This window comes from Zootoca vivipara, chromosome 7 (genome assembly GCF_965207765.1).
Source record: "Zootoca vivipara chromosome 7, rZooViv2.hap1.1, whole genome shotgun sequence".
Taxonomy (NCBI): Eukaryota; Metazoa; Chordata; class Lepidosauria; order Squamata; family Lacertidae; genus Zootoca; species Zootoca vivipara.
The window spans coordinates 45,990,361-46,017,575 of NC_142590.1; the positions used below are offsets into that span (position 1 = coordinate 45,990,361).

At 42.5% G+C, this 27,215-nt stretch overlaps 1 protein-coding gene across 2 annotated transcripts in view; it reads right to left on the reverse strand.

Moving 5' to 3' along the window:
• Nucleotides 1-27,215, reverse strand: part of IPO13 (importin 13) — a 49,076-nt gene that overhangs the window by 19,189 nt on the left and 2,672 nt on the right. For both annotated transcript variants that reach the window (XM_035124373.3, XM_088674098.1), the window contains exons 2-4: nucleotides 14,119-14,855; nucleotides 1,853-1,993; nucleotides 1,051-1,192 (exon numbers count right to left, since the gene is read on the reverse strand). In XM_035124373.3, the coding sequence (XP_034980264.3) occupies nucleotides 1,051-1,192; nucleotides 1,853-1,993; nucleotides 14,119-14,855 (1,020 nt within the window). The remainder of the gene's footprint in view (nucleotides 1-1,050; nucleotides 1,193-1,852; nucleotides 1,994-14,118; nucleotides 14,856-27,215) is intronic.

Below are 27,215 nucleotides of genomic sequence, written 5' to 3' on the forward strand. Positions count from 1 at the left end.
CCTTGCCACCACTAGACAGCAAACTAAATGGAGCTCTCTTCCTGTCAAAACAGGGTACTCACAGTCAAGTTGTTCTCTAGCAGAAAGAGAGGAAGATGATAAATCTGCCGCACAGTGAATAATTCGATACGTGTGCCCCTGAAAGACCAGGTGTCATTTTGGCCTGGGAGTCATTTTGGACTCGCAGCTGTCCATGGAGGCACAGGTCAGTTCTGTATCCAGGGCAGCTATCTACCAGCTCTATCTGGTACGCAGGCTGAGACCCTACCTGCCTGCAGACTGTCTCGCCAGAGTGGTGCATGCTCTGGTTTTCTCTCACTTGGACTACTGCAATGCACTCTATGTGGGGCTACCTTTGAAGGTGACCCGGGAACTACAACTAATCCAGAATGTGGCAGCTAGACTGGTGACTGGGAGCGGCCGCCGAGACCACATAACACCGGTCTTGAAAGACCTACATTGGCTCCCAGTACGTTTCCAAGCACAATTCAAAGTGTTGGTGTTGACCTTTAAAACCCTAAATGGCCTCGGTCCAGTATATCTGAAGGAGCATCTCCACCCCCATCATTCTACCCGGACACTGAGGTGCAGCACCGAGGGCCTTCTGGCGGTTCCCTCACTGCGAGAAGCCAAGTTACAGGGAACCAGGCAGAGGGCCTTCTCGGTAGTGGCACCTGCCCTGTGGAACACCCTCCCACCAGATGTCAGAGAGAACAACAACTACCAGAATTTTAGAAGACATCTGAAGGCAGCCCTGTTTAGGGAAGCTTTTAATGTTTGATGGATTACTGTATTTTAATATTTTGTTGGAAGCCGCCCAAAGTGGCTGGGGAAACCCAGCCAGATGGGTGGGGTAGAAATAATAATAATAATAATAATAATAATAATAATAATATATTATTATTATTATCATTTGTTGTTGTTGCTGTTGTTGTTGTTGTTGTTGTTGTTACAAGCACATGCCTGGCACCAACCAAAGTTCTAGCCAGAGAACAAACCTATAAAGATGGTACTGAAGAAGTCCACTTCATGAAGGTGGCTAACACTTACCTGAAGTGTATACCAGAAAGTGAGTGTAAGTGAACTCGTGGTCTCATTGACAGGATAGTGTCCTGGGATCCCAGTGCAGAACATGATCATGTTAACCAGTGCTAGGAAGCTCTGCCAGTGGTCCACTTGGTCCAAGAGAGCTCTGTGGGAGATAGTAGGCACACTGCATCAGGAATTGGCTCTGCCATTGCAGGTGCATAGAAACAGCAGACACCCCACATTTGGGATAATACAATACATCAGTGCACTATACCCTCTACAGCAGGCATACCCAAACTCAGCCCTCCAGCTGTTTTGGGACTACAACTCCCATCAACCCTAGCTAACAAGACCAGTAGTCAGGGATTATGGGAATTGTAGTCCCAAAATGGCAGGAGGACCGAGTTTGGGGATGCCTGCTCTACAGCAAAAGGGCTAGGAAGCAAACTGAAAGGGATTCGGCCAACTCATGGAACAAATACCCCAGCAAGTGGACTAGATACAGTGGGTTTACGATCTCCAATGGCTTCCAGGTGGAAAAGGGTTCCGTATAGTCCAGGCATGGCCAAACCTGGCCCTCCAGCTGTTTTGGGACTACAATTCCATCATTTGGCCACGCCTGGTATAGTATCTCTACTATCATGCACAGATACATTAGCGTCCATATGACCCTTTGGATCTTTGAACTGCTTTAGAATGAGGTTTGGGAGACTTATAGGCTGCTTAGCTACAAAGAAACCTAGTAGGGCAGAGGGAACACTCCCCAAAATAGCTCCACTTTCTACTGATCATTGCTATCAGATTCCATCACCATGCTCCTCACCGGGAATGATTCTCCCCCAGGGCAACAGCAATGCGGCAGATCCCATGAGATGTCTCCATATCCCTGCTCTGAACTGCTTGACGTAGTTGTTCCTGGAGTCCCAGAACAGGTGGGATGAGCTTCAGAAGAGTATTCACATACCTGCCAAGGGAGAGAGGAGATGGGAGGCTTTATGCCTATATAGCCTCCGAAAATAATGAACCTTCAATCACAAATGTAAGAGGACTCCTGCTGAATCAAGCCAGATATCAGTTTTGCCCAGCCTTCCATTTCCCATGCTGCCCAACCAGATGCTTCAGGAAGCTCGTAAGCAAGAGATGAAGGTAACAGTCCTGTCCTGCAATTTGCTTTGCAGCAACTGTACTCAGAGTAATTATCTGTGAACCTGGAGTTCCTGTTAAATACTATTACTACTGACCTTTCATAGACCATTTCTCCCCATGAAGGAGGCTTATCTCTTGCACCAGTGAATTCCACAAGTTAGTTGTGCACTGTGTGAAGAACTATTTTATTTATGTCTATCCTCAATTTGCCAATCAATAGTGAGTGACCCTGAGTGTTGGGAGGAAGAAAAAAATTCTCCACCACATAACTCATGGTTTTTTTTTGAAGCTCTATCATCCTCTTCTTATCTTTTAATCTAAATATAAAAGCCCCAAACACCAAGGGCATCTTACACAGCACCCTCCCCCACAACTCTGAAAGTGCCTACATCAGTCAGGAAACCCAAGCCAACAAAACTATATTTTGTTATCTCTAGGCTTGTCACATGCAAACTACTGTCACATTAACCAACACATCAATCCCCATTTTGCCTCTTGGAGGTGCAATTTTTCAGATAAGAGATTTGCTGCACCTCTTAAATGATTCTTCCTGGCACGGAAATTGATAACTTACATTAAATGGCCTTCTCTTCCACAACAAACCTTTCAAAATTCCTGATCTACAGGTCTTGTAAGTTAACAAACACTGCTGAGAGAACATACCTAGAACTTTCATGATGAAGAGTCCTGTAGCACCTTAAAGACTAATAACTCATGACATGAGCCTACATGAAATACCTTGAAAGCGGCCCGGTAGGAAGTAGGTTTGAATACACCATGGAAGAGAAAGTATTGTACAGTAAGGCCAAGACAACAAAATATAATGTATCCTGGTCCCAATAAAACCTAAGCACAGTAATATCTGCTGAGCGCAGATGAACACATAACCCAGTTAGATGTATTATTTTCCCCAGATGAATGCCAAAGGAACCAGCTCACAGTAAGTTGTGTCCTGTCTGCGCAAGATGAAACCATGATTGTAACACTTCGTGGGATGTAGTGAGGTAGCCAACAACAATCCCTTTTCATACTGAAAGATAATGTAAAGTGTAAAATTCACTAACAAACATCATGTCCTAGCCATCTTTTGAATCCTGTTAGTAGGACAATTGTCCCAGACCATTGAAACATTTACTCACTAGTTCTGAAGGTTCCCATTTTATTTTTTTATTTGAAGCCACTTATTTTCTACATAACAGATACAGATTTGTAGGCAGATGACAGAACATATCTCATGGAGGTTGAACAAGTGAAAGAGGCCTTGATAACAATGTTGTGAGAGGTAGGCTTCACAATATCAGTCTACTTTGTTAAGTTCTAACATGATGCTGGTGATGTTGTTGTTATACTGCATGCTAGAAGAATAACTGATTGTTTAGGACACATGCTAAAACCTAGAAAATAGGGTGCTGAAAAGGGCTGTAGCTCCCCAGAGCAACATTATTATTCTGAGGCCATTTCAAATTAGTTTCCAGCTTGGTTTTGGAACTGAAACTGTCTTAGTCTCCCTTATGGGTAATCTATGCCAAGGGAATGAGACCCTGCTAATTCAACTATACACCTCATGACTTTCAATACTATTGACATTGCTATCCTTCTAGATTGGCTACACTGGGGGAGATCAGGGGAACCACACTTTGGCAATTCCATACCAACCTGAAGCATCAGTTCTAGAAGGTAATGGTGCTGGACTGTTGCTGTGACCCATGACAGTCATGCCATGTTGTTTCAAAGTACTCTAGCCTGCCCTTCCCATGTTATACCAACATCTATTTGGGAATGGGGAACCAGTGGTTCGCCAGATGTTGAAGGACAGCTGCCATCATCCCTGACCATTACACACACTGGCTGAGACCGATGGGAGTTGGGAGTCCACCAACATCAGGAGGGCCATGTGTTCTCTATCCCTGATCTACATGAAACTACTGAGATTTGAGAATTTAGGGCGCACTTGACATCCACCTCTATCATTTTTTTTCCTTCTAATTCAGCTGGTGAGCTGTGGCTTGTAAAAGTGCTGAATTGGTACCTGGAACCAGTAATTGGCTGCATGAGGACCAATGTACTGAAGCTCAATCACGACAAGTTAGAAATTCTATTGGTAGGTGGTTTGCCTGCCTTAGTACATTAGATACACAGTCTGGAGGTGCTATGAGATCTAGCCTTATTTCTGGATGTCCAAGTAACCTCAGTGGTACAAAATACCTTTTACTACTCTACTACTTGGTACAACCAAGCTAACCACAATTATTCATGTTCTAGGAAAATCCCATTCAGATTATGCATATGCAATTGTTGTTGTTGTTTAGTCGTTTAGTCGTGTCCGACTCTTCGTGACCCCATGGACCAGAGCACGCCAGGCACTCCTGTCTTGCACTGCCTCCCGCAGTTTGGTCAAACTCATGTTCGTAGCTTCGAGAACACTGTCCAACCATCTTGTCCTCTGTCGTCCCCTTCTCCTAGTGCCCTCAATCTTTCCCAACATCAGGGTCTTTTCCAAGGATTCTTCTCTTCTCATGAGGTGGCCAAAGTATTGGAGCCTCAGCTTCACGATCTGTCCTTCCAGGGAGCACTCAGGGCTGATTTCCTTAAGAATGGATAGGTTTGATCTTCTTGCAGTCCATGGGACTCTCAAGAGTCTCCTCCAGCACCATAATTCAAAAGCATCAATTCTTCGGCGATCAGCCTTCTTTATGGTCCAACTCTCACTTCCATACATCACTACTGGGAAAACCATAGCTTTAACTATACGGACCTTTGTCGGCAAGGTGATGTCTCTGCTTTTTAAGATGCTGTCTAGGTTTGTCATTGCTTTTCTCCCAAGAAGCAGGCGTCTTTTAATTTCGTGACTGCTGTCACCATCTGCAGTGATCAAGGAGCCCAAGAAAGTAAAATCTCTCACTGCCTCCATTTCTTCCCCTTCTATTTGCCAGGAGGTGATGGGACCAGTGGCCATGATCTTGGTTTTTTTGATGTTGAGCTTCAGACCATATTTTGCGCTCTCCTCTTTCACCCTCATTAAAAGGTTCTTTAATTCCTCCTCGCTTTCTGCCATCAAGGTTGTGTCATCTGCATATCTGAGGTTGTTGATATTTCTTCCAGCAATCTTAATTCCGGCTTGGGATTCATCTAGTCCAGCCTTTCGCATGATGAATTCTGCATATAAGTTAAATAAGCAGGGAGACAATATACAACCTTGTCGTACTCCTTTCCCAATTTTGAACCAATCAGTTGTTCCATATCCAGTTCTAACTGTAGCTTCTTGTCCCACATAGAGATTTCTCAGGAGACAGATGAGGTGATCAGGCACTCCCATTTCTTTAAGAACTTGCCATAGTTTGCTGTGGTCGACACAGTCAAAGGCTTTTGCATAGTCAATGAAGCAGAAGTAGACGTTTTTCTGGAACTCTCTAGCTTTCTCCATAATCCAGCGCATGTTTGCTATTTGGTCTCTGGTTCCTCTGCCCTTTCGAAATCCAGCTTGCACTTCTGGGAGTTCTCGGTCCACATACTGCCTAAGCCTGCCTTGTAGAATTTTAAGCATAACCTTGCTAGCGTGTGAAATGAGCGCAATTGTGCGGTAGTTGCAGCATTCTTTGGCACTGCCCTTCTTTGGAATTGGGATGTAGACTGATCTTCTCCAATCCTCTGGCCATTGCTGAGTTTTCCAAACTTGCTGGCATATTGGGTGTAGCACCTTAACAGCATCATCTTTTAAAATTTTAAACAGTTCAGCTGGAATATCATCACTTCCACTGGCCTTGTTATTAGCAATGCTTTCTAAGGCCCATTTGACTTCACTCTCCAAGATGTCTGGCTCAAGGTCAGCAACCACACTACCAGAGGTGTACGAGACCTCCATATCTTTCTGGTATAATTCCTCTGTGTATTCTTGCCACCTCTTCTTGATGTCTTCTGCTTCTGTTAGGTCCTTACCACTTTTGTCCTTGATTATGGTAATCTTTGTACGAAATGTTCCTTTCATATCTCCAATTTTCTTGAACAGATCTCTGGTTTTCCCCATTCTATTGTTTTCCTCTATTTCTTTGCATCGCTCATTTAAGAAGACCCTCTTGTCTCTCCTTGCTGTTTTTTGGAAATCTGCATTCAGTTTCCTGTATCTTTCCCTATCTCCCTTGCATTTTGCTTGCCTCCTCTCCTCCGCTATTTGTAAGGCCTCGTTGGACAGCCATTTTGCTTTCTTGCATTTCCTTTTCCTTGGGATGGTTTTCATTGCTGCCTCCTGTATAATGTTACGAGCCTCCATCCATAGTTCTTCAGGCACTCTGTCCACCAAATCTAAATCCTTAAACCTGTTCCTCACTTCCACTGTGTATTCATAAGGGATTTGATTCAGATTGTATCTTACTGGCCCAGTGGTTTTTCCTACTTTCTTCAGTTTAAGCTGGAATTTTGCTATAAGAAGCTGATGATCTGAGTTACAGTCAGCTCCAGGTCTTGTTTTTGCTGACTGTATAGAGCTTCTCCATCTTTGGCTGCAGAGAATATAATCAATCTGATTTCGATGCTGCCCATTTGGTGATATCCATGTGTAGAGTCGTCTCTTGTGTTGTTGGAAGAGAGTGTTTGTGATGACCAGCTTGTTCTCTTGACAGAACTCTATTAGCCTTTGCCCTGCTTCATTTTGAACTCCAAGGCCAAACTTGCCAGTTGTTCCTTTTATCTCTTGATTCCCTACTTTAGCATTCCAGTCCCCTGTAATGAGAAGAACATCCTTCTTTGGTGTCATTTCTAGAAGGTGTTGTAGGTCTTCATAGAATTGGTCAATTTCACTTTCTTCAGCACCGGTAGTTGGTGCATAAACTTGGATTACTGTGATGTTAAAAGGTCTGCCTTGGATTCGTATCGAGATCATTCTGTCATTTTTGAGATTGCATCCCATTACAGCTTTTGCCACTCTTTTGTTGACTATGAGGGCCACTCCATTTCTGCTACAGGATTCTTGCCCACAGTAGTAGATATGATAGTCATCCGAACTGAATTCGCCCATTCCCTTCCATTTTAGTTCACTGATGCCCAGGATGTCGATATTTATTCTTGTCATCTCATTTTTGACCACATCCAGCTTACCTCCACTCATGGTTCTTACATTCCAGGTTCCTATGCAATATTTTTCTTTACAGCATCGGACTTTCCTTTCGCTTCCAGGCATATCCGCAACTGAGCGTCCTTTCGGCTTTGGCCCAGCCGCTTCATCAGCTCTGAATCTACTTGTACTTGTCCTCCGCTCTTCCTCAGTAGCATGTTGGACGCCTTCCGACCTGAGGGGCTCATCTTCCAGCGTCATAACTTTTATATGCCTGTTGTCTTTGTCCATGGAGTTTTCTTGGCAGGGATACTGGAGTGGCTTGCCAGTTCCTTCTCCAGGTGGATCACGTTTAGTCAAAACTCTCCACTATGACCTGTCCATCTTGGGTGGCCCTGCATGGCATAGCTCATAGCTTCTCTGAGTTATTCAAGCCCCTTCGCCACGACAAGGCATTGATCCATGAAGGGGTGCATATGCAATACCGGTATGTATTGCATATAGGGCTGACCTTGAAGAGTTTGGAAGTTTGGAAGTAACCTAGTTGCCATATTTTGCACTACTTGGAATGAGATATATGGAACACATCTTGCCAGCCTTAAAACAACTGCACTGGCTCTTGCATTGATTTCCAGAGCAAATTCACTGTGCTATTTAAAGATCTAAACAACTTGGGATGAAGATACCTCAGTAACTACTTCCTCCCACATGAACCAGCCAGAGTTTTAAGATCCTCTGAGGCTTTTTGTGCCCTCCCCCATCTGAAGCAAGATGGATGGTGATGCACAATGGGGCCTTTTCTACTGTGATGCCCTGTCTCTGTAATGCTCTCCCCAGGAGGTCTGCCTGGTGCTAATTCTACTTACTTTCCATACCAAATGAGGATCTTTTCATTCAACCATACACTTTAGTGTCTTTTAGTCTCAAATGATGGTTTTATCTGGCTTTTGTTTTCCCCCTGCTGTTTATGTTCACTGTCATTGTACTTTAATTGAAGCATGTTATTTTAAATGATTTATACAAACTGCTTTGTGAGGGTTATCTAAACACTTAAAATAATGAGCACACACTAGATACCAGGATTAAAACATATAACTCTGGTGGAGATGCAGCTGTGCATTTCCCTCTCACCACACACACCACTTAATATATGAGGTGGGTGCCCATACATGCATAGGCCCAATCCACAGGCAGGAACATAGAAAACTGCCTTATACTGAGTCAGACCACCGGCCCATCTAGCTCAGTACTGTCTACACTGACTGGTAGCAGCTCTTGAAGATTTGAGCAAACAGACATTTCTGGCTCTAGCTGGAAATGTCAGGGATTGAACCTGGGACCTTCTTGATAACAACAATAATTTTATGATTTATACCCCAGCCACTCTGGGCAGCTTCCAGCACACATAAAACATAGCAAAACATTAAACATTAAAGACTTCCCAATACAGGGCTGCCTTCAGATGTCTTTTTAAAGTTCTGTAGTACTTTATCTCCTTCTTATGCAAGGCAGATGCTCTTCCACTGAGATATGACCCTTAAAATTCAACCAATACATAAATGTAAAGGACTTTTGTTTTTGCTGCAAAAACTCAACATCACCAGCTACAGGTGAATGTAAAATCTGAACTCAGATTTTAAGGGTGAGTGGGTTCTGCTCAAACTTCTGGATATGGTTTCGCTGTTCTGGCTTCCCTGGTCTACTCACAGTGCTCAGTGCTTGTCCTTCCTTCTGTATAGTTCCATTACTCCATAACATTTCAAAGTCAACATTTTCATGCATTCAGGATGAAACATATTCTGAAATGGAATACAAATTTAAAGCTGTATGCCATTCACAGAAATTATTCCATCTGAAGAATCTGTTGGTAAAGGGGGGGGGCTGAAAGAGTCAAGACCCTTGAATATCCATTTCCTAAAATCAAAAGTACAATGCTCACACAGTGGTCTCCTGGGGGCATCCAGGCAGCTACTGCCTCCCTGTGCACAGCAGCGTTCCAGCACCATATAAGCAATTTCATGCCTGTCAATCTCCCTGCTGCTGCCAATAAGTGATTGTAACCATGACAACAAGCACAGAGGAAATGGAGGGGAAGAGCAAAGGATGGCCCCCAGAGAGAGGCTGTGCTGGCGGCTAATCGGCCAGCTGTCAGTTACCTGGCTACTGAGGCATATTATCTGGAGACACAGCTATTCTGCACTCGCATGCCTGCCCCCACCGCACATGCAGCCCATAGATACAGGTGGAAGAACACACCAATGTGCATGCATGCAGCACTAAACAGTTCAAAGGACATCCATATACTAACATCACCTTCAAGGCTGAGTTCTGCACTGGAGACCCAATTCCTCCATCATTTTTTTAAGCTCTCAGGACAATTAGGACCACCCTCATATCAATTTACTTGGGACATATCATGGAATGCCAGGACTTGGTTTGAAAGCAGCCTAAGCGAGTAGACAGATGCCCATCTATCCACACTCACTAGGAATATACTGCAATATCCTGCAAAGGGAAAAGTATGTGGTCAAGTCACTGGTGTTTAGAAGCCTGGGGTAGAGAGGTCAGGCTGCTCAATAAGCTGCAAATGTAGGAAGGAGGTGAGGAAGAAGGCAGCATTTGTGCCCCGAGGGGCAACTCAAATGAATCCAGTTCTGCATTGCTATGTGCAAAAACTGAAGTGGATGGAGGAGGGGAAGTGCGCCAGCTCCAGTGGTTGCCGACAACAGAAAAGCATGTGCATCAAGGCTGCCAGCAAGCATCCACAGACAATGCAATGGGGGGGGGCAGCAGCATACTCCAAGCAACTGCCATAAAAAAGAGAGAGGTCAAGGAAGATTCTTAGGAGCAACAGAGACTGAAAGGAGAAACAGAGCTTAATCCTGTTGATCCAGCAAGAATCATATTTCTATTCAACTTCCTCTCATTCCTCACGGCTCTCTACTGAAAACAATGCCACTGCATGCACCCACCCACCCCTTCTTGCTCCCTCCCTAGGAAGCTTATACAATCACTATCTTGCCCTGCTGCTAACCACTTTCTCTATGTCACATTTTTCCTTGTGTCCACCTAATGGCACCCAGTGTCTATCATTTTGGGCTTCTACACAAAAGCTTACTTATTCCCTAAGGTAGTGAGGGCTTCTGTTGTAACCTAGGGTTAAAACATTAAAGACTGAATGACTGAGAGTGAGTGCCAGTGCTATTCTGTGGCCTGTATTCTGATCCCTGAAACGCATAGTTATGATGCAAACACTGAAAGAGCAATGGATTGGAATATTTGCTAGTGATGTGTTTTAAGTTTCTTTTGACCTTGGTTAAGCTCTTATTTTGGGGACAGACAAACAGGGGGAATTAGAATATTTTTAGGCCACTTTTAAGGACAAAAACCCTCTCAAGGCACAATGCAAAAATGACAAGAATGCTTCATAAAGCATTCTTCATAAATGCTTCATATTTTAAAAAAATAATGAACATTCAGCCAACCCAAAGCTAAACAGACTCCCTCGGAAGGTGGCAGATCTTCCTTCACTGAAGGTTTGTAAGGAGAAGCTGGATGGTCATATGTCATGGATGCTTCAGTTGAGATTCCTGGATTGCAGGGGGTTGGACTAGATGATCTTCTTGGTGCCTTCTAACTCTACACTTGTATGATTCTATGGAGTAACTAAAATACAGTCTAAAATCACCAGCTATAGCATGAAGCTTCTGCCAACATAGCAGTTCGAAAGCACGTCAAAGTGCAAGTAGATAACAGCGGGAAGGTAAACACCATTTCCGTGTGCTGCTCTGGTTCGCCAGAAGCGGCTTTGTCATGCTGGCCACATGACCTGGAAGCTGTACGCCGGCTCACTCGGCCAATAGAGTGAGATGAGCGCCGCAACCCCAGAGTCGGTCATGACTGGACCTAATGGTCAGGGGTCCCTTTACCTATAGCATGAAGCAAAACACAGTCTCAAGCAAAGGCCAGTGAGAACAGATTGCATTTTTGTGCTCTCCTAATTGCTTCTAGGGTCGATGATTTATGAATCCTGACAAGGAAATATTCCAGAAGTGCAGAGCCACCACAAAAAGATCCTCTCTCTCATGTAGTGGTTGCTACAGGCAACATGGCACCTATGAAGGCTTCCAGTGGTGCCACTGGGCAGGTGCCCTAGACTTGGCTTTCATTTGTTTTTTTTCTAAAAGTCTCTATGAGCAAAATGTGCAGATACCTTCTAAGTGATTTCAGTGAAATGAGAGTGGTATGACTACCTTGTATATTTTTCCTGGTACTAAAGAATGCTCCCTGTTGTCATTACACAGCAACTACATCTGTGTATGTGTGATCTCCATAATTCCTCATGGTAAGTATAAGGTTGTTGAGGGTATTTGTCTTTCTGTATGTACCACTTTGGTGTAGCTAGTAGTGGCTGAACCGCCTCAAATCATGTAACTAGGACATAGATTCCTTGCCACATCTAAATTAGTCCTTGCTAGTGGTTTTTAAGTCATTTAGCAGATTGAGTTTAAATAAATGGTGGATGGTAGCAGTAAGCATAATTCAGAATTTAATATGACTGCTAAAGAGGATTAATAAATTCATTTTCTGGTCCATTTTGAATAGGTTTCAATCAACTTAGTGCTAAGGGAATTGTTCCATCAGCACAAGCATTTATACTTGTCTGACAAACAATCTCCGCCCCCCCCCACTGTTGTGGGGGTTCTTCTAACCCTCTGAAGTAGATCTGGGGATGGCACAGGGGTATATATTGGGGGGGGGAGATGTCCCATTGTGCTCGTTTCACTGGCTCCTGCTAGAGCAACAGTTTAGTTGAATATGTCCCCCAGTGTCACAACACACTTGAATACAAGTGAAATAATTACCTTACTATACACCTGACTTTATAATTCTAATTTGGCAACCACTAAGAAAATGCAAAAGAGTATAACGGTGATTATCCAATGTTAGCCATACTCATTCGAGTAGACCCACTGAAATCAATGGGCTTGTCCACTGATTTAAATGGGTCTATTAAGAGTATGGCTAAATTGGATCACCACTCTAACATCTTAAACTCATGCATACGCAACCAATGCTCATCCAGCTCTCTCATAAAACTGCATAGAATGAGGCATTACAGCAGGGATGGGAAAACTTCTTCAGCCCAAAGGCCATATCTCTCATGGGGTTGCATGCCAGTAGTAAATAGGGTCAGAGGCAAAAGTGAACAAAGCAACAGCTGTGACTTTGTACAATAGACCACATTCCAGCTATGCAAAAGTCAGATTTTTACACATCCACACCTATTTCTCCATTCCCCATCCAGGCAAGACACATTATCAATCACAGTTCAAGGACACATTTCAGCCCCAAAAATAAGCACTTGAGGAGGGAGTGGAGTACAGCTGATGAGAGGTGTGGCCTGGGGAAGGGGCTTGGCCTGGGCAGCATCTTGAAGGCCAGATAGAGAAACCTGGAGGATCTCATTTGGCCTCTGGGTTTAAGGTCCCGAATCCTGCTCTACTTCAACCCTAGGGAATTTGTTCTATTGCACCTTTATTCTTATGAAAAATGTATTTTTGAAATCTAACTCAAGTCTATTCTATTACCACTTAAGGCCAATGTTTCTCTTTTTTCCAGCAGCCCTGGTAAATAGTGGTTTACTCTGCCATCCTTTTAGATATTTGAACACTGGTATCATGTTCCCTATAATTTTCATTTATCTAAATTGAGCATGTTATACATTTCCAAGCCTATAATATCTGTTGTCATGAAAAGTTCTGCCACCTGAAGAACCACAGCACTCATTTCCTTAAAAACAAAACAAAAAAACCAACATTTGTTGATGAGACTGTGGGCAAGGCCTCTAGCTCCCAGACATCAAGGATGTAATCTGTACTATGAACAAATACAATCAGGGAAAGAGGGGTGTTGGGAGTAGGGAAGGAAAGAGAGGTGAGGAAAGTAGATAGGAAGCAAACTATATCACAGGCTCTGTCTGCTAACAGAAGCTTCCCAATTATGTTTGCATCCAGAACCACACCAATGTAGTCACAACAGATTCTAGCTCTGCTAGTCATTAACAGATTTTGAAACAGACCAATAGTCCTGGACAATTCCCCTACTCACTTAGATTCCATACTGTGCCCAGAGGGGTTACTGAATTAATGCACATCAGTGAACTTCTACAGAAAAAAAGGTGAATTCCTCCATTCTTCACCTTTCATATCACACAAGACAAAGAACTACAACCAACAGTCACAGCAAATGAATTAACAGAGAGGTGATTTAAGACCTGGATGAAGGCCCAATGCAAGATTCTAATTGGTAGGGGCCCAAAGCTGAGCTGTCTGGCCACTCCATGAACTCTCTTGAAGCTTATGAGAGGATGTATGACATCCTTTCCTAGTTGATATTAGAAAAGAACCAACAGATGCTCTTGTAGATTGGCTGTGGCTACAGAATGTCTGTTTTGAAGCTTGGTAGAACTCTGTCTCACAAGAATCAACCATTTGTGGTTATTTGAAAGTTAATAAGATTAGTTTTAGCTTAATTTCAGCACTATGTAATTCTGTTTTTATTGGTTGATATGTAGTAACTAAAAACAGAAGTCCACAAAAGGTTGATCCTTGCTTGCCAATGGTTGCGCCAATTCAAGAGTTCCTCAATCTCCTCCCTCGCCCATCTTCAAGAAGACCTGCAAAATTTATGTACTGTCCATGGATATGAAACTCTACACAAGCACATTCTATAACCTCTTTGTTAGAATCAGAGTGTGGTTGAGAAAGCTGATCGAAAGTTCTGTCAATACAGGTTCTCCCCTTGATTTCTGCATGTGGAAACAGCCAGCTTACAGGGGAGGCTGCAAACCTTCTGTAACCACAACTGACCCACAATTTGGAACCAACACTTACCTCTGAGCATCAGGCTGGGAAATGGCATTGACAATGGCCTCCACAGCTGTATCAAAGAGTTCTGGATCGCGCAGGGAGGTGAAGGCTGCCTGGATCAAGTTCTCACATTCCATCAAGGGAATCTCTAGCTGCACCCAGCTCGAGAAGCACTTCAGCACCTTCTGTTTAATGAAGCTGGGAGAGTCTTGTTGCTGTAGTAATTGCTCTAGCAGGGGGAAGACAGAACTGCACTCCTGTGCCAAGACGCTACGCACCTGCCCCTTACGGTACTGAGGCAGGCGGCTGGTTTGGAATTCCTCAGGCAGAACAGTCAGCAGCTCTAAGAGTGCTAGGCAGCGTGCTCGCCCATCAACATTAGAGTCCTCTGCCTGAAACATACGCACCATATCAGCAACAGCACATGGCCAGGCCTCTGGCATCATGTTTAGTGCCAATGAAGCCAGTGCCACACAAAGCCGGGTGAGCACAATCTTGGAACCACTAGCAAAACGGGTTATTTGGCTGAAGAGCTGTGACTTGAGGCTTTCATACTGGTCAGCTGGGATGTCATTCCAGTAGCGTGAAATCTTGATGTGGAGGGCACTGGCCCCAAAGTACTGGATCTCAGGCACCTTGTCCATATCGAGAAGTAGCCAACTAAAGTGCCAGGCTTGTGGTGAGACTTGGGCTTGCATCAACCATTTCTGAGCCAGATTCTTGTTTTCAATGTTGGGGTCATAATACAACTGGTGGAGGGCCTAGAAGGCAGAAAATAGCAACTTAGCCACTATTTTATATATGCTTGTAAGACAGTAAAAAGCCAAATCCAGATCCCTTACTGTTAGGTACCTGGTTCATGAAATGTTAACTCTCTCCATATTACAAAAAGAGTAACAACCCTGCTCTCCCATTCTTTAGATCAGAAGAGGGCAAATATGGTTGAGTGGGGACAATACTACAAATAGCCATACAATCAAGCACAATACAGCAGTTGGGGGCTGGTAAAAGTCTCAACTGCCCTCAACAGAAGAAATTCAGGATAAGGGGATTCTAAGTCAGTGAACAGAAAGTGTTAATTACTATTTCAGACCTTTAGTGCTATAATAATATCCTTCCACAATGAAGAGGTAACTAGATGTGAAAGCAGCAGCCTCTTGCTTTAGAACTAGGAATGGTAGAGAACAAATATAAGGGAGCAGCAATTTGATGAGGAAAAGGGGGAAATGGAAGAAGTTGCTGAACACTTCCTCTGCCCTAGCTGCTTATTTCTAAGTTGGGTTCCAAAACATGAAGAGAGAAAAGTATTTGGGTGGCAATTCTGAGACAGAAGATTCAGAACCCCTTTTCTATTATCTGCTTCTATACATTAGAATCACCTCCACCCCATCCTTTGCTTAATACCTGTTCATCATGGTGCTGTTACATCTAGGTGAACCCAGTTTTCAGTGACACTTTGCTGAACACACAATGCAATATTCCCCACCAAGCAAACCCTTTTATTTCTGTATTTTACATACGGGAAGAACAGTCTGGTCCACCTTGGTAGTGGATGTTTCCTGGATACATTGAGTTATAGCTAAGGGCTACTCCGCACTTGTCCAGTGCCTAGAAAGCACAGGTCTGAAAGGTTTTCTACTTGTCCCATGCTTTCTAGGCATGTGTCCAGGTGGTTTTCCATTTGCCCTACCACTTTCTCTGGGGAAACCCACTCTTCACTGCTGAATCAGAGCAAATGTCAATCTGCAGAAAACTCGACTGACATCTGCTCCAATGTAGTGGCAACGAGGGGGTTTCCCCAGAGGAAGCAGAGGGGCAAATGGAAGTGTGAATGAGCCTTGGAGTTCACTTTCTTTACATAGCCAGTAAATTCTTCCTTACATAGCTAGTAAATTCTTTTCTGTCTCTCACTCAGAAAAACTGTGCACCTGCCCATCAGAGGCGAGCTGTAGCAGTCACTCAAAACAACTCCCTGTACCTTGTAGCAGACTGCCAGTGAGTTAACAGTTAAGCCAAGGGTGGTTTGATTTGTCCAATAGTTTTCTGCTGAATAAACAGAGAAGTTTGAATGGGTGCAAAACCCATTTGCAACTCATGTCACAAACCTGTCTTTGTGCAAAAGGAATAACTCATTGGGCCCTCAAAGATACATTTTTGGAAGTGAGGTTATCTGAATTTTGGGTTCAGGTTACCAAAATTACTCAGCTACTATTGAGTATCCTGAGCTTGCCAATGAAGAAAAATCTGTGCTGCTGCCATATGATAGTCCATATATTTGCAACACAGGTTTTTCAGCAATTACTACTATGAAGACAGTATAAATACAGTAGCCGGCTATGTATCAATAACACAGCTGTCAAGTTCTCCCATTTTTTAAGGGAAATTCCCATATGCTGAATAGGCTTCCTCGTGAGAAAAGGGAAAACTTGACAGCTATGAATTCAATAATGATATGAGACTATGTTTCACAACCATCAATCCCCACATTGATCTACTCATTAGCAAGTGCAAGCTCAGCCATCCCACTTATACTTGCCAAATTGACTTTATTGGGAATACAGCTATTTAAAATATTCATAGTTCAAAATATCTAACACTGCTTGTGTAATAGCATGTTTTTTTAAAAAAATTAAATCAGTTTTTATTGATTTTCATACATATATCATCCATTATTCAACTTAACCAAACAATTGTTTTATAAATTCCCCTCTCCCCCTTGACTTTTTAATAGCTCATGAAGCAATATTCTGTAATCAGGTGATTGGTGGTTACATTCCCATAAAAAACTGAGTATCTCTGTAAGTATTATAAATTTTTCAACAAGTTCCATATTAATAGGGGTATTAAGTAAATTTTTGCTTGGATGCCTCAAATAATGGTTATAAAATAGGCAAACGTGCAGTTAAAATGCATGAAATCGACAGCTGTTGAAGACCTAAGGTACAAAACTCATGTGACACTAATTCAGTGGATCACCATGCCAAATAAATAGTGGATCGTCATACTAAAAAGGTTGGGAAATCATTGCTTTGAGCAAAGCAAAATGTTGAAAACATAGACCACAAAACTGATTAGTTTATCATATGTAAAAACAAGAAGTCTCTAAACATAAATGCAAATATTTTAATGGGTAGGTGCAGCAAAAGAAAAAATACAACATGAAGTCATATACCGTAGCTCCAGATGTTTTAAACAGTGCCTACAAAGAAAAGCATCAGGCTGCTGATCAACGAGTGCAGCCATGGCCTGATTTTGTGTCAAGTTCTTAACAAATTGCAGAGTAATCAGTGATGTTTCTCAAGATGTGGCATGGACTGTACTCGGTCCTTGTAAAATCTGTAGCAGACTACAAACACACATAAAATTCCTATTAACTACTGAACTTATAGTAGGTTCCCATGCAGCAAGAGTCTATTGAAATATAAGGGTTAAAATTATTTATATTTTTGTGGGTGATCGGGTACCGAATAGGAACATTCAAGTTTGGGTTGAAGATGAAGCTTCTCTGGTGAGAGAAGGGGGGCATGGCCTAAATAGAAGACAAGACATATTGGGGGGGAAGGTGGAGGAAAAAATTGGGTGTGAGGTAGAAACTAAAGTTAAAGGGAAGCAATTACAGAATGCAAGATTGGGAGGGTGGTCTGGGTTGCTGGAGGCCAGGGCGGGGGTGGGATGAAAGGAATATATAATTAAAATTAAAGGACGGATTAACAAGGTCTGACCTGGAAAGGGTTAAGGAAAGAGACGTGGTATAGCTGGAATTATAATTTAGGACGAGAGGTGGGAAGGGGGTTTATAATAAGTCATTAGATGAGATAAGAAGTGAGATTATGAAATAAGAAAAAAAATTGTATTTAGGTGTTTTTGTGTTTTTGTATTTTGAATGTTTTTTGTTGTTGTTGTTTTGTTGTATTTGTTGTCTGTTATAAAAATCAATAAACACATTTAAAAAATAAAAAATAAAATTATTTATATTTTTGATCAAGGAGTGCCGTTAGGCAACTGTAAGATTCTTACGAGCCTCCAACACCAAAACAGAAAGCAGAGTTTGACAGCTTTCATGAAGGAGGACAGTAAACCATGCCCATTTGTATTTGGATTGGTGCTATATAATTTGTCCATTGTGGTCTGGAGTAAGATGTAAACTGAGAGACAACCAAATCTGCAGATGATGCCAAATTATTCAGAATAGTGAAATCTCAGCAAGACTGAAGAGCTCCAGGATGCTGTCCCTAGCTGGATGAATTGGCAACAAAATGGCAGCTGATATCCAACATTACTAAGTACATGAATAAACATTACACCACTCGGGCTTTAAATTTGCTCACACACTTACTGTATGTAGTCAGCACATAACTAACACAATCACAGAAACACACATGAGCTCAATTGCTGCATAAACTAAACCATATTACAGTCTCCCTACACAAGTGTCTCATGACTTGACCTGCTGAGACTTCAAAACCTCCAGATAATGCATCTTAAAGTAACAGCATGCATAAGCCGCTGCCTCTAGACAACGGAAGCAAGGGCATTATAGGGATCTTTCAAACAAGCACTTTAAAAGTGGCAATAATGGTTTCTCAAGCCTCAGACCAGTTTTATGGGTTCAACACCATAAGGAGTTGGCATACAGCGTTCAATCTTGTGACTAAAGAAATGGATGCAGAATGGAGTGTCATAAGAAAGCCTGAAATACTGTGCTATTCTTGGGCCAATAGAAATGGCAAAGTTTGTAACGTTATATCTTGTAAGCAGTCCAGCATGCACGGCACTTTCAGTGCAACACAGTGAGGTCTCGCCAGCAAATGAACACTGCTGGGAAAGAACTCGCCTAATGAACACCACAGCACATGGTATACTTATGTAGTTCAACTGATGAGACAATGCTATTGACACCCTGAGCCTTAACCAGAGATCCAAAACAGGATTTATTTCTTTTCTCTGACCTCTCAAGCAGATTGCACTGGGTGTACAGTATCCCCAGTTTGCTTTATTAAAGGAGCATGAATGAAAATGTAACATATCGGGTTTTGATGCTTAAGTAGCAGCAGCAACTGCCACATTGCCACAAGCTCAGTGTCCCTGGTGCAGTGCTTCCTCCTTCCAGGCCTCCTCTGAGCTTTTGAAGGGTAAGAAAATAGCAGTTTGTCTCCTTGACAGCACTATGTAAATAACAGCAAGTTGAATTCTCAAAGTCCCAGAGACTAAGGGAGAAGAGGAGTTCCAGCAGATATCAACAATTAAAGATAGCATGAGTACATGAGGCCACTCCAGGTTAGTGAAACAACAAAACCCATCCTGTGTGCCTATACAATATCTCTCCCTGGAATTGCATCAAAATGAGATGCAGTTGTTTGAGTCACACTTCTTGCTCCATCAAACTGAAGTAAATGGAGACCAAAATGATGACACTGTGCACACTCAGGATACGGCCTCATAATCCAATGACCTACCCAATGGGCCAAAGAGGGACTGTATGGCTGCTGACTCTGCAGTGACTAACACTCCTCACCTCCTGGAAGGCATTCTGGATTGCTTTCCTTTCAGCCCTGTCCAAAGCACCCAATATCTTGATCTCCTGAACAGCACAGCCAATTGCCACCAAGCAACAGGAACCATAGCAACCAGAGCATCATCTGTTCATTCAAGCAAAGTCCTAGCCCTCTCCACTATGGCGTAGAGGGCACAGGCAATCTACATAGGAGGGAGAAAGGTTGCTGCGCATTGCCCTGGTTCTGCAGTACTGAGTGCAGTCAGCTGCAACCATAGTCTCTGTTCTGTCACAATACAGGCATAAACATAACAGGCATTTTCCTCCCACCTACTTGAGCCAAATATTGATGGGCCCATATTATAGAGTTCTGTGCCAACCAAGCCGCCAGACATGTTTGCCAGCAGCCAATGACATCCTTCAACACGTCGAAAACATTGCTGGCATTACCCACTGCCTTCAACCCCCACAGTACGCAACATACTGTCACCCCAAAGACAGTAAAGTACATAACAGAGGAAGATGGGCCAGACTTCAGCACCAACAGACCAACAGCTTAAGAAGACTAGATGGTTGTGATGGTGTTATTTAGAATGTTTGTACCCAGTCTTCACAGAAAAGGCTTGCAGAACAGCTTACATACAGTACAATCAATTAAAACAAGACAGAAAACAAGTTTATTAAAAAAGCTAATTCAGTAACAAAAGAGCAGCTTCCAGCAATAGCGCTTGCTACAGTTGACTACTACTGACTAGAACTAGAGAAAGGTTCTTCTCTAGAGTTCTAGGGCTCAAACTGCAACGTGGTTGAAGCTTGACATTTAGGAGTGACAGAAGAAGAATGATGACCCAGGACTGATCTTTGGAACAGAAGAGTGTTCAAAGAATGCAGATTCTGGGAGAAAGAAAGCCTACAGTTAGAGCAGCAACTGAAGTTCAAGACAAAGGAACACATAAGGATTCACATTCTTCACCTCTAGTACACTAGAGCCTGCTTCCTTACAAAAGAAAAGTACTGCAGACACTTGGTGTGGGTGTGGATGTACACACACACAATTTACAAGAAGAATGGGATCATATGGCCAGTTAATGTTAACCCTACAATAGAATCGAGACTACAAAAGTCACAGAAATATGCAGTCCATGTCAGAGATTGCTTCTTGCTAGCAAATTGCTTTAAAAAAATAAACTCTCAAACTGAAACATCACAAACTGCCCCTTCCACTTACTTTCTAAAATGGGCTTTAGACAAGGGCTAGCATGACTGGCCATCTGTTGTCATGAAGGAAACACTTATTACTTGCTGTTAACTAGGAGGTATACAAGAACATCAGAATATATGGTTAACTTTTTGCTTGGCACAAGAGACCAGCATTGATCACAGTTGCAACCATGAAACCAGGCGACACAATACTGTAGGCTACACAATCTCCTTTGTAAGCAAATTCAAACATACCCTTAAAAAACAGAAGCCCATTGTCTATGAGCAATGACATCTTGTAACACAGGAACAAAAAAACTTCTTTCTAACATGCACAGCACCAATACTTTCTGCAACACAATTCATAATGAGCAGTGTAAAGCAAGCCTAAAAAGCCACAATATGCACAGGTAGTGGTTTGCTCTGTTCCAAATACTCCAGCATCCTATCCCTGGAAATCAAGCAGAGGCATGTCCTTGGGGAAGTCACTTTTAACTGATGCCAGCACAGGGTTGTGCCAGGCAACCTAAAACTGTTAGAGCTAAAGATGCCCTTAGGATGGTGTGTTCCTGGACCTGTTGCTTTGCTGCTCTCAGCAGCAGCACTTCCAGGGCTAGCTCCGTGCAAGTGGAGAGGCAATATGTTGGTACTATGATTCATAAGATCAGGCATAAGACAAAATGACCCAGTTATCAACAGAAGTATAGTGTCCAGATCAAGGGAAGCAATATTACCACTCTGTTCTGCCTTGATAAGACCACACCTAAAGTATTGTGTCCAGTTCTGGGCACCACAATTTAAGAAAGATATTGGCAAGCTGGAGCATGTGCATAGGAAGGCAACCAAATGATCAAAGATCTAGAAGCCCAGCCTTATGAGGAATGGTTGAAAGAGTTGGGTATTTAAAGATGAGAAAGACAACCATCTTTAAATATCTAAAGGGCTGTCACATAGAAGATGCAGCAAGCTTGTTTTCTCCTGCTTTGGAGGCTAGGACCCAACCGATGGATTTAAGTTACAAGAAATGAGATTCCGATTAAACATTAGGAAGAACTTTTTGACAGTAAGAGCAGCTTGCAACTGGAACAGACTCCATCAGAAGGTGGTGGATTCTCTCTCCTTCACTGGGAGTTTTCATGCAGAAGTTGGATAGCCATCTGTCATTAATGCTTTAGTTGAGATTTCTGCATTAAAGGGTGTTAGATTGGCGATGACCCTAAGGGTCCCATCCAACTCTACAATTCTATGATTCTAACTAAACAACGCCAGTCGGTGAAAGCTGAGCTAAGGCTTGCACTCGCAACCATTATCATTCTGCAGACTTCCATTTGAAATGAAATGCTACTATACCCTGAAAGTCCAATGAAATCCTCAGTACTATGGAAATTTACTGGAAAAGGAGCAGGTCAGGAAAGCTACTCCCAGTTGCAGACAAGGAAGGGGCTCTTCAGACTACTTTGACAACAGTAAATCAGCAACAGCATTTTTAAAGAGTCAAAGAGGCAGATTCACTTGTATTTCTATCCCCCAATATCTTGGTCTGAAGGCAGCTGTCTCAGCTGTCACATCACACAGGCCTGCAGCTCACCACCTCAAATTAGAAGTGATGGGAACCAAAACCTTTTTATCCAGGGAGAGAGCCTAGATGATACAGCCCTCACCTCAAATACACACACATGCCCCACAAGAAAAGGGGAATAGCAGGGCATGGGAAAGTGGAAAGATTTGGTTTATTAATTTCATTTATATCTCACATTTTCCTTCGAGGAGCTCAGCGTGGTCTACATGGCTCTCCCCTACCCAGTTTATCCGCACATCAACCTTGTGAGGTAGTTTGGCTGAGAAGTCCAAGGTCACCCAGTGAGCTTCATGGCTGATGAGAGATTCGAATTCTGGTCTCCCAAGTCATAGCCCAACACTTTAACCATTAAAACACACTGGATTAAGAACAAAACAATCACACAAATGCAGAAAGGTTATGTTTGATGTTGAAGCCATAAAGTTAACAGGAACTGCTGCCTAAAGTACCATCAAGACAGCTATAGGAAGAGTGGAGTGCATGTGTATACAGATTCAACCCAATGTCTTCCAGTGGTGGAAATGAGGTGTTTCCAACTTCAGATTCCTTTTTTCTATTTTTTTAGCAACTTGTTTAAGCCAGAGAAATATGCATTTTTACACACCTCTTATTGAAAGTGCAACCATTTCCCCCCCCTGTACCCCAAACAATTGTTGCATTACACACAGCGTAAGATAATTCCTCTATACATTTTCACATCCCTTGGCTTCTGCTGGGAGATAAGTCACCTCCTTAGGGTCACCCTATAAAAAGTGCAAAATGGCAACTTACACCCTTACCTCTGACCTGAAGCCTTTATCCAATGTGAAATGTAACCAGAATACTTCACTATAAGCCAAATGGGCCTGTGTTATCACAAGACCGAAAAGGCTTTAGATATAAGGGCACGTCCCTGGTTTCATTGGAGTTTTTTGCATCATGTCTGTACAGTATTCCTGTGTGAAAAGCTAGCTTGCCTAGGCTAAGAAACAGAAAAGCCACCTGGTTTGCTCTCTGGCTAAGAGTAAGAAAGACCTTTCCCCCCACCCCCAAAAATGTTTTGAACACTGTAACATAAATATATAATGCCTTGTTCCTTAAGGTTCAAATCTAAGCTGCACTTTAATTGATATAACTGTTTTAACTTCCTTTGTGTCGCTTTTCCCAAGCTTCCCCTGCTCACTTTGTTTAAACCCATTCTGAAGTTTGGAACTGGATAATTCAAACATTCAGAACCAATTAAGCTTCTTCATTCATAGACTAATGTGTGAGGTTGGGTAGCTCTGCACTGAATATGAAAGAAGTGCCTAGTATTAGTTCAACCCCTGCCTGTGACAGCCAGATATCATTAACTACTTTGGTCTAAATGTCTGGTACAGGGATAACTACAAACCAAATCTAGGAACTCCTGCAAAAGCTGGTTAGCCTACTCAGTCACCTCAGGGCTGGGCATGAGCATATTGGTTTGGCTAGATGCTGACTCCCTGGATCTGTGGCACCTGCCATGAAGAGGCAGCCTCAAGGCCAGAGAGGATTGTTATCACAAAAATACATCACTTGTGTAAGCAAACATGAATACTTTATGCACAACGACTGAAATAATCGAACATCTGGATCATTCTGCTAGCATTAGTGATACCCTGCTGCCTCGAAAACAGGCAACCTCTGAGAGTACATTGGCCTGCCCTGCAATTGACTAAGAGTAAATCATTGTAAAACAATTAAACTTCTCTCATGGAATGTAACAGGGTGGCCGAACAAGATCCAAGATAGTGACTTCCGTTCCTATCTACAGACACATGATATTATTTTTCTTCAAGAAACTTGGGCAAAAGAGGGCACTATGGTCGAATTACAGGGTTTTACAAGTTACACTCAACCAGCTCTTAAAAATGTAAAGTATGGAAGGCCTAGCGGGGGGCTGGCGGTGCTGGTGTCAACATCTCTTAATGTATCAATTCAAAAGTGTCCCTCACTGACCACCCCCAATTTTTTAGTGTTGTCCCTTTCTGATAGTCTCCAGAGAAATATTTATTGTATCTGTGTGCACATACCTCCAATAACGTCTTGTGGGGAACTGAGATCATATTGGGAAAAACTTGACCAACTACTTGAAAGTATAGACTCTCTGTCTCCCAACCCTCAGCTTGTTTTGGGAGGCGACTTCAATGCCCGGATCGGCCTTGTTTCCCCACAAAATAAAATATTATCTGGACTAAACTTGGAGGACGAACCCGAAATCTACCAGTGGGCAGCAATGGATACCATCTCTAACCGCGCTGGGAAATATCTCTGTGAATTTATAATTAAGCATAACCTTTTGTTATGCAATGGGCACGGTCAAGGGGATCAAGAGGGTTATTTTACTTTTATCTCCCCCAGAGGATTTACCAGCACCATAGATTATATTCTAACATCTAATAATGTGCCAATTAACCGAGACACGTTTAATTCCCAGAGCTGAAAGTGACCACTTTCCACTTGAGTTATCTCTGACATCATTCATTTCTCCTGCTTTTCCTAAATTATTGGATGAAATGGAATATCTGATACTTGGAAATAGGAGGTTAAAATGGAATGCACAGGTCCAAGAAATATGATTTAAATCCTGGATTCCCATGAATTTGTTTCATTAAAGTAAAGGGGGAATTGTTGTTAGAAACAGGAAACGTAATTGGTCTGTATGAGAACATAATTAACAGAATGCGCCCATTGATAACCACAACTAGTATGATAAAAAATAAAAAGTTTAAAAGACATACCTGGTTTGATAAGGAGTGTCAGAATAGTAAAAAAAGCTTATCTAGGGAATTTAGAAAATTGAAGTTAAAACATGATAAGCACAATCTTGTTATACAAGCTGAGGTAGCCCAATTACGTTATAATTATAAATTACTACTTACAAGCAAGAAACAAATATATTATAAGCAACAGTGGAAAGCATTGGGAGATGCAGCACTTCAAAAGGATTCACGGAAATTTTGGCATCTGGTCGCCCAAGGTACAAATGGGCTGGGCTACTCGCTAGAAGCATCAGTCCAAAGAAAGGATTGGGTGACATATTTTACAGGAATATATGGCCCCCGATCTAACTCACCCTCACAAGTTGACCACTTGTGTAAGAAAGCAGTCTGAATCCACCCTGGCAGAGTACCACCTTCTGCCACTTGCAGCAAAAAAAAACCTTGGCTGATGAGACAAACGCATGGCAGATTTGGCCCTACTCAAAAACCTGTATCTTGACCCCAATAGTCAATGCTTCCTGCAGCATAAACTGGCACTAAATACAGACTACTATGGCACAATCCCCTGTTTACACCCTTCATCCTCAGTTAGCCAACCAATCTCCACTGTTATAGCATAACAGTTGCATCTTATGGGAAAGCTTGATGCAAGCAGTGCTAGGCAGTGAAGCAAAGAAGGTTTGAGACAGACTGGGGGGGGGGGGAGTGAAGCATCCTTGAGAGCCTACTGCAGCCCTTCCCAGCCAGTGCGGAAGCCATTCTGACACACCCCTGATGGCTCCAACTTCTACCCCAGCACTTGCTGAGCTAATCACCACCTGGGGTGTACTGACCTTTCTTGATGTCAACATTTGCTCTATTGTCAGCTTGCACAAAGAAGCTGCCTGTGCGTTCCTTCCAGAGGGAATTATAAAGCAGCATTACCCAGTAACAGATTAGGCCACAAAAGCTAGCGCTGCTACATAACTTTGCAGAAAGGCACAAACCCTTATTCCATTTGCACTGTGAAAGTGGGAGGTTTTTAACATCATGACCTAAAGCCTTGGACTAGGAGTCTGCCATTCCTGGCTATGCATCTAATAAACAAAGAAAGGGAAGCAAGTCAGGTTCCATATCCAGCTAAAGATATACCTTTGTGAGTTGTCACTATCTGGAATTTGCTAGGAAGAGGGCTAAAAGTCATAATCCCTACTAGTGAGCTGCCTGGAACCTGTGTGACAGTTTAACACAAGCAGAATGACAGAATTCAGGGTGCAATAGGGAGTGGCTGCTCCAGTGCTTCTGAAAAAACAATGGGCAGCACAGACAGGTTAAAGCTGCCTGAATAGTGACAGGTCCATAACAGAGCACTCTACAAAGCCACAATGGAAGATGTGTGTTGTTTAATAGAAATAACAATTTCCATCCTGCAGAACTTTATTCAACAGAAGGGGAGAAAAATAAACTGTTCAGGACTAACCCTAAACTGCTTTTTAATTTCTTTCAGGCCAAAGTATCCCAGTTCTAACGAGGAAAAGAAAATTTCTGCAGTATGTATAACTTATTCAAAGTGAGCGCACTTATTCTGCTTTTCCTAGACATGGAGCTATGCAATGCACAGAGCTCCAGTTCCATGGCCCCTAGGAAACTTACAATGTATCCCTGGATTTCAATATTTCATCAGATATTGTTCACACAGATATTTTCAAGCCCCTCTTCAAAAACCTGGAGGCTAGAAATGTTCCTTTTCATTTAAAGATAAATCATATTAATCACAATGAATTACAGGTATAATGAATTTTACATATGCCCAATGTGGGAAACAGGAGCAGATTGGAGTTCTACTTACACTTGAGTGAAATCTCCAAACACACATAGGCCTCCTATGTAGATACAGATACAGTACAGATATAGATATTTGTAAGTATCATTCCTGAACAACCTCTCAAAATCTGCTCCAAGCTCATGCTTTTCTATCTTGTAAGTGTAGAATTTTATTCTTATAAACACACAGCAATAGTTAAGACAACAATCACTTGGCAAAGTGAAATCTTCGCTATTATCATAACACAGACTGCCCCACAACTTAAGTTGGAGCCTCAAGAAATATGGTGCCCTTTCAGTAACTAGTACCACAGCATCCATT